Source organism: Fukomys damarensis, unplaced genomic scaffold, assembly GCF_012274545.1.
Source record: "Fukomys damarensis isolate Sample0158 unplaced genomic scaffold, DMR_v1.0_HiC HiC_scaffold_17, whole genome shotgun sequence".
In the NCBI taxonomy this organism is placed as follows: domain Eukaryota; kingdom Metazoa; phylum Chordata; class Mammalia; order Rodentia; family Bathyergidae; genus Fukomys; species Fukomys damarensis.
The window spans coordinates 43,640,895-43,649,799 of NW_022900929.1; the positions used below are offsets into that span (position 1 = coordinate 43,640,895).

Genomic DNA, 8,905 nt, shown 5'->3' on the forward strand with positions numbered 1-8,905 from the left:
AGAAAGTAGTTAATGAATGAATGAACTAATTTATTTAGAGATATACATTATTATTGTGACCCACTAACTGTCTATAACAATGTACTTAAACAGGGAGAAATTACAGATCTTATGATTCTGACTTAGAATATGAATAATGAGATAATTCAAACAAAACTCAAGGGCATAAGTACCTTCCTCAAGTTTATTAATTGTCCTTAAGATAAATAAAGATGGCCAATTCAGATCTGATAATGATGTATCTCTATCATCTTTTTACAGGCTAACATTGGGGAAAAACTGCTTGGGAGGAAATATTTAAAGCAAAATATCAAATTGGGCTTTACTATTTGCTTTCCAACTGTGCTGTTTTGATAAAATTCCCCACACTGATTAAATGTTAGTATTCCATTTTATTTTCTACTTATAAAATAATGTGTTTCCAATTAGGAAGCTGAAGTTTTATGGAGAGCTACACAGAACAGGCGACTATTAAAACAGTTCCAGTTATGTCTGTTCATATCACAGGTTAGAGAGACATGCATATTTCAGGTAGGAATAATGTCACTGTTGCCATTCATGAATTTATCCTCTTGGGTTTCCTGTGCAGCCAAGAAATAGAAATTCTCCTTTTCATTTTTTTCTCTATCATCTACATCCTGACTTTGCTAGGTAATAGTGCTATTATCTATGCTGTGTGGTGGGAGCAGCAACTCCATACTCCCATGTATACCTTATTGGCAAACTTCTCTTTCCTGGAGACCTGCTATGTTAATTCCAATGTGCCCACTATGCTACTGAATCTTCTCTCCAAGACAAAGACCATCTCTTATAATGGCTGCATCCTACAATTCTACATCTTCCTCTCCCTTGGTGCCACAGAACTTTTCTTCTTGGCTCTCATGGCATTTGATAGGTTTGTTGCCATCTGCCATCCACTACACTATCCCATCATAATGACCAAAAAAGTCTGTGGAGCCTCTGTGTCTGCCTGTTGGGTGGGTGGCTTCCTCTGGTCAATGACACCTGCCATTCTTATTTCTCAAGTTCCATTTTGTGGCTCCAATGTCATTGATCACTACCTGTGTGACGTGGGGGCAATGCTAGCCATATCATGTGCACCAGTCCCCAAGACAACTCTGACTTGCAGCACTCTCAGTGCTGTGATATTACTAGTCACTTTGTTCTACATCCTTGTGTCCTACACTCTGGTCCTTCGAGCTGTGGTTCACGTTCCCACAGACTCAGGTAGGAAAAAAGCATTTTCCACATGTGCCTCCCACCTGGTAGTGGTGTCCCTGTTTTATGGCTCAGTCATGGTGATGTATGTAAGCCCTGGGGCAACCAATCAGCCCGGCCTGCAGAAATTTGTGACTATGTTCTATTCAATTGTAACTCCATTTTTAAATCCTCTGATCTATAGCCTCAGGAATAAGGAAATGAAGATTGCCCTGAGAAAAGTCTTCTGTAAAGTTTAAAAATTATTCTCAGATGGGAGATATCGTAACAAGTAAATTGTTTTGAATTTTATTGTAAAGAAAAAAGAAAAATTATGCTTAACAGAAAAAAGGTACTAGATTTAGAATAAAAGCACATAATTTCTTAATGTGGAAAGCTATAATAGATTTGATTCTTGTTTTTCATCAAAACTTGCCTGCAGAGATTTTATTAAAGTGCACAAGTGTATTTGTTGGTTTGTTTATGTTAATATTTTTACTAACAATAATTAATTTCAAAAAATAATATCATTAATGCATCTTGGCAACAGATTCTATTGAAAATTAGGTAAAAACAATACCATCCTTCAGAATAATACATCATGCTGTTTATACAATATTTCCCTTCTGTTCCTCAGACAAAGGTCTACTATCTACAATATATAGAGAACTCAAAAAAATCAGACCCCCAGATATAAAGACCTGATTTAAAAATGGGCATCTGAAATGAACAGACTTTTCTCAGACAAAGAAGTAAGAGCAGCAAACAAAGACATGAAAAAATGTTCAACAACACTGGTCATTTGAGAGATGCAGATGAAAACAACACTGACATTCTACCTCACCTTATGAAGAATGGCTGCTATCAAGAAATCAACCAATAATAAATGCTGGTGGGGTTGTGGAAAGAAAGGAACCTTTCTCCATTGTTGGTGAAAGTGCAACCACTGTGGAAAATCAGTATAGAGATACCTCAAAAAACTAGGATTAGAGATCCCATTTGACCAAGTCATCACTCTGCTGGGTATTTTCCAAAAGAATTAAAAATATCATAATACAGTGATATATGCACACCCAGGTTTATAGTGTCATAGTTTGAAGATGCGGTCTTTCTATAAAATGAAGTACTACTCAGCCATAAAGAATGAGAAACTAGAGTCACTTACAGCTAAATGGATGCATATTGAGGCCCTACTCTTAAGTGAAATAAATAGGTCACACATGTGTAAATACCGAATAGTTTCTCTGGTGTGAAAAACTAAAAGTGTGGATAAGGTTCAAATTGTATAACTGATAATGTGAAATAGGAAAAAAAAAGGGCTAAAGGTGTAGGGGAAGTGGGAATCGTAGGGGAAAGGAAAGAAGAGAAAAGAAAAAATATGAGAAAAGAAACAAAATGGAAACAAAGTCTTTGTAAATAGGGAAGGGTGGATGGGTTGCAGGGAAGGCAGGGGTATGGGGAAAAAATAAGAACCAAGACACATCATGTAAAGGTACAAGATCCCAATGTTGAATGTAACTGTACTGTATACTGAAAAAAAATATGCTTCGACATAATGATTGTAACTTTGGGTTTCTTTTTTATTAAGTTGTAATACAAATATGTATCAGTTCCTGATGACAAAGGTAATTATTATTGAAGTAAGCAGTAAGCAAGTTAATCAGAACCCCCCAATAGCCTGTGCCTGAACTTTACCCCTTTTCCTCCCCAGATTGTTTGTTTAAAATGGTAAATTAAACAACATATAACTCATCTTGTGGTTAAGAACAAAGGACAGGACATGTTATACTGTAAGCCTAACCATAAACAAAAATTTCTTGCTGGGTCCTAAAAATTGGATATTAGTCTAATTTGCAGTCTGCTTCTGTACCTTTGTGCTTGCTCAAAGATGAAATCATGACATTCCACTGTGTGGGTTTTCCCTTTAAACGCTTGCTTTCCCTGCTTGATCAGCACCAAGGAAAATGGGAATATGAGCTTGCCCTTGGTCACCAGCTAATTAAAGGACTTTAATTTGGCCATTTTTCGTGGAGTGAACTTTTTCTCTGGGACAGCTATAACAATTATATATCCCAAACATATACTAATAAAAAATAAACTTAAAAAGATAAAAACAGGCATTTCCTGGGTTTTTATGTGAACCAAATACAATTTCATGTAATACTATTTGAAAAAGCTAGGAACATTATCAATATCAGTTGTTTTTACTACAATCCTATTAATGTCCTTCCTGTATTTTTCTTTAGCAACACTCACAGCTGTAATCTTGCCTGGGTATGTGTTGTTCCTTCCCTGATGATATTGTAAATAGGCAGGCTGATTGGATATCTGTAGGCGGTTAGGGCTGGCTGAAAGGAGGCAACATGGAGGACCATCAAGACACATTCACCTAAGACCAGGATTATAAAAGGAGAGAAACTAGCGCACCCATGTAATTCCCCTAAGAATGAATAGCAGTGATTGACATTCTAAGTAGATATGAGTCACCTGGGTGGGGGACAAAGATCTTCCGAGAAAGATCCTTGATCTACCCTTTACCACCAAAAAATCCTTGCTCATTCCTTGTATGCTTGCTATATGACTCGTTTCCCCAATTAATCAATATTACCTAAGCGACTACACTTATCATAATCTTATTGGTTGCTCATAGTTTTATCCACCTGTGACTTCTCATTGAATCACTATGTAAGACCTAGGGCCTTACTACACTCCAAGGAGCTAAACAGTAAGGTCAAAAGACCTTACCAATGACTCCGAAGAGCTAAACAGCCATGAGAATCACCCAGGAAGGAACACACTGGACTAGTTGGAAAACAGACCTTTATTAGTGGGGCCAGACAGCACTTCTGGAGTCAAGTATCTCAAGAGGCATCAGCTCAGGGATTTAGGCTGTTTTTATAAGGGGCTAGGTAGGGTGGGGGGGTCTATAACAGATGCTTACAGAATGTCCCAAGGTTTTCAAAACATTTCTTCCAGGTGGGCAGACAAGGAGTAAAACAATCTTATCTATTCACCCAGAACTACTAAAGTTCACCTGTTAATTTACATTAATCACAGTTGAGACTAGGAATTTAAGATTATAATGTTATGCAGTAAAGGTTACAAACATAGGTCAGGGCTGTCTTTCATCTGCTAGGGGAAGAGGCATCAGATATCTTACAGGGGGTGCATAACAATCTCTGGGGCTATTACCAGCCAACATGGAATCACTTTAGCTTAGTTGGGTCTCTCAACTATTATCTAAGCCACTGTACTCGGAATCTTACTAGTTGACTATAGCTCTGTCCCACCTTGAACCCACCTCACCTTGTGGCTTTGTCCCATGAAACACCTCTGAGAAGGTCGGTGAGCAGACTGCCCACTTTCCAGTCCTCCTCGTGTCTCTCTTAGACAGGAGCCATCTTTCCTTCAGTAAATTTTTCCTACTCTTAACCTTCATTGTTCGTAGAAATCATCCTTCAATTTTAGAGAACCCTAATTTGCACTTCGGATATCTAGCAGGTTTGGGAGTTGCATCTATTCCCCCTATATTGATAGCTATTACAGCTTTTCCTCAACAGTGAAAGACACAGATGTCACAGGCTTCTGTTGAATCAGGAATACTCCACTCCCGTTTCAGGGGTGCTGTGTGCTCCATGGTGATCCTGTGCTTTGCATTCTGGTGCCATAGAAAATGGTCTCAAGGAGGCAGCCACCCTCTCCTTTAGAGGCCAGGCCTCCCTCTCAGTGAGTTTCTCACACCGTGCTGGATGTGACTGTTACAAATTATATAATCATTCGGGGTAAAATGAAAGAAAGGAGTGGTTTTGAGTACTGAAAAGGAATGTAACATCATGTCCACTGAGGTGTCATCAGACACTGTTCAGGGCTACCTTCTCTTCAGAAATAACAGGATCTGGGGCTGCTGATGTAGCTCAGTGGTGCTGCCCCTGCCTGGAAAGTGCAAGGTCCTGAGTTTGATCCCGGGTTACACACCCCCACCTCCCAAGAAGAAAGAGCAGGTTCTGGCTGGATTTTCCTTGGATCAAAAAGCTTCTCCACTGTGAGCAGGAGTTGGATGTGCAGAGGAGAGCCATGCTCTGTGTCTAGGATAAGAACATCCAAAGGTGAAAGAAGAGCTGTCCAGAAGAAACACGAGGGAGCCATAAATGCAAGCAACACTTATCATTTAATCATTTCTAGATACTGCAGAAATAAAAAAGAAACAAATTTGCATCTTCTAATAGCTCACTATATTGAAAATAGCATTTCAATATGTAGTCAACATAAAATTATTACCAAGACGTTTGGCGTTTGCTCTTGTTTACAGACTAAGTCATCAAAACTTGATACACAAACTTATGCTTAGAGCACATAACAGTTTGGGTGACATATTTTGAATTCTTATTAGCCACACATGCGTAATGGTTACTGCTTTAGGTGGTGCCATTCTAAGGTATGTCCTGCTATTCTTGTAATGGGAATGTTTGAAAATGGGATACAATAGGCTTAGAATATTGAGAGCTTTCATCAGCAACCTAAGATAGGTGAATTGTGGTTCCTTTATTCTCTTTCTTTACTTCTATCTTCTTTCTTGAAAAAAGACTGAATCTTAAAAAAGTGGTCTTTAGAGAGGAAGGAGGGATAAAAATCTGGAAGCAATAAAAGAGACAAGGAGAATCTTTTTCTACCTCCAGTGGGATTCAATCAAACCATCTTGAGAAGAGATTCACACAGAAGTAGTGCTGATGCTTTCTGCAGAAGACTGTGGGGCTGGAATGGGTGAGACTGAGAGAAAAAGGAAATTTGTTGGGAACTGGCAAAGCTCTCTAGCCTTCTCTTCAATCTTGTTGGTAGTGGGAAATAGACCAATAGATTTACGGTTGTAAACACAGAACTCTGGGGGTAGACGAAGCTTCTTAAATACTCAGTTACGTACTAAGAAGGATAGTATTAATGATTTCATAGATGTATAAGATATGTTATTCTTTTGTTTTTTGAGTAATTTCTGACTTATGAAAGTACAGGTGTGTTACAATCTCAATTATAGCAGGGTTAAGAGACAAAAAAGCATCCGTGCCATGGAGCTCAGAGGAGTGTTACATGCAGACTGCAGGTTTGAGGGGAGTGGGGATGAAACATCAGAGAATGTTCCATGGAGAAACCAATATTTGAACTGAGTCTTGAGTGATGAAGTTTTCTAAATAGAAGGCAGCAGCGTGTGGAAGATGATGTTACACAGATGTAGAGTAGCATACAGAACTGTCCAAATGTATAATTGAGTGGAAAATGAATGAGGTGGTCCCAAAAAGAGATGGAGTTAGAAATGCTGGGACTCAGATATGCTACCGAGATAGAATTTGATCCTGTAGGGGTAAAGAGAGATTGAATGCAAGGAAATAGCAAAAAATTTGCATATTTGAAAATTTGCTATGTTTAAGGTTTTGTTTTGCTTAATACTTGATGCCACAATTTTTTTTTCTTGAAACATTGTCTTGCTATGTAGTTAAGGCTGGCCTTCAACTCACTATGTTGCCCAGGCAAGCTTCAAACTTGTGGTGATCCTCCTGACTCAGCCTCCCAAGTGCTGGGATTAGAGGCACATGCCACCACGCCTAGCTTGATGCCACAATTTTAGCTCACTTTTCCTCACCTGTGTTGTAAGCTGTCCAATTAACTTTAAGGAGCAATTGAGTTAAAATTAATTGTATTTTTGGAATCTCCTGAGAATTTTATGGTTTCCCTTAGATAAACTGGTGGTGTCTCAAAGTCTTAACAAAGGCATGATGCAAAATCTGTTTAAATCAATGTCAACAGGTTTTAAAATTGATTAATACTCTACTATTTCAACAATTAAAATTATATTTGATTTGAAACAGTATTTTCCCAGATTGAAACTCTGGGCCTTTTATACAGCTTGGATTCCAAATAGTAGAGTAGTCCTTGGGTTTCTACTAGATATTTGGCATCTGAATAAAATTTAAAAAGTAACAGTAGCAATGGCATTAATAATAACTTCTTTCCTCAAGCCCTGTGATATCACATTTCCTTAGGAGATTTTTTTTCTTTTGTTTATAAAATTATAACAAAGTCTGTATTAAACATTGTATGCTTTTATGAGCCAAAGAAAAATTAGAGAGTGTTTAATTAAAGTATGTTTTGTATTAGAATATAGAGCCCATCTCAAGACATAAGAATATAAAACTTCCCCAACAAATATGTTTCGAGTAAGGAAGAATCGAAATTTGGCAAAATAGTTAATAAATGCTTCTGAGAGGACCAGGGATTTAGCTCAGTGGTTCCGCCACCTCCCTTGCAAGCGTCAAGGACCTGAGTTCAATCCCCAGTACAAAAAAAAAAAAAGTTTTTGAGAGCAGAATGTTAAAGCTTTGGAAATAGTCTTGGTAAAACATTCAAAAAGGAGTGTTCAAAAACAGGTTGTATGCAGTACTTACCTTTTTTTCTTCTCCCCCGCCTCATGTGAAGATGCAGAAACAATTCCAAACACACTCGGCCATCTCATCTTTGACAAAGGACTCAAACACCCTCACTGGAGGAAAGATAGCCTCTTTAATAAATGTTCTGGAAAAACTGGTTTCAACTTGCCAAAGATTAAAACTAGACCTATATCTCTCACCATGCACTAAAGCAAAATAAAAATGGAATAAAGATCCAAATATTAAAACAGAAAGGATGAAGAGGCTGGAAGGGAGATTAGGTAGAACTTTTGAAGACATTGGTGTAGGAAAAGATTTTATGAACAAAACCTCAGTTGCCCATGAGCTACAACAATCAGCAAATGGGATCTCTTCTTAGTAAAAGCTTCTGCACAGCAAGAGAAAGCACCAACAGTGTGAAGAGACAACCCACAACGTGGGAAAAAATTTTCACCAGCTCTTCCTCAGACAAAGATCTACTATCTAGAATATATAAAGAACTTAAAAAAAATCAGATCTCCCAAACTTGAAGACCCCCAAAATGGGCATCTGAAATGAACAGATATTTCTCAAACAAAAAAGCAGAAATAGCAAATAAACACATGAAAAAATGTTCAATATCACTGGTCATATGATAGATGTAAATGAAAACAACTCTGAGATTCTACCTCACCCCAGAAAGAATGCTGCTGGGACCATGTGGAAAGAGAAACACTGTTCCACTGCTGATGGGGGTGTAGATTGTGGTAATCAGTATGGAGATACCTGAAAGAACTAAGATTGGAGGTCCCATTTGACCCAGCTATTCCCCTGCCAGGTACCTTCCCTAAAGAAATAAAAGAATCACACCACGGTGATATATGTGCACGCATGTTCATAGCGGTATAATCTGTCATGGCTAAAACTTGGAAGCTACCCAACTGACCATCAATGGGAGACTGGATGAAAAAACGTGTTTTTTAAAAATAAAATGGAGTACTACTCAGCCATAAGGATTGAGAAACTAGACACATTTATAGCTAAATGGATGTACATTGAGGTGATACTCAAGTGAAATAAATGGGACACATGTATAAATACCTAATAGTTTCTCTACTGTGAGAAACTTAAAGTGTAAAGAAGGACTAAAAGGTAGAATAGATAATGTAAAATAGGAAGAAAAGGTACACAGGGGAAGGGGAAGTTGGAAGGGTAGGGAAAAAAAAAGGGAATGGAATTAATATGAGAAAAACAAAAAATGCAAACAAAGTCTGTCGATAGGGAGGGGTGGAGTGTTTGAAGGGAGAGCAGGG

At 38.0% G+C, this 8,905-nt stretch overlaps 1 protein-coding gene across 1 annotated transcript; it reads left to right on the forward strand.

Annotated features, from left to right (window-relative positions):
• Positions 1–518: 518 nt before the first annotated feature.
• LOC104850454 (olfactory receptor 11G2) lies at positions 519–1,457 on the forward strand. The gene has a single exon (XM_010607435.1). It carries the CDS (start codon positions 519–521, stop codon positions 1,455–1,457), a length of 939 nt encoding a protein of 312 aa, XP_010605737.1.
• The last annotated feature ends 7,448 nt before the right edge of the window (positions 1,458–8,905 follow it).

What these genes read in the sequence shown, in the direction of transcription:
- LOC104850454 (XM_010607435.1), top strand. Translation starts at nt 519, where the DNA reads ATGCATATTTCAGGTAGGAATAATGTCACTGTTGCCATTCATGAATTT.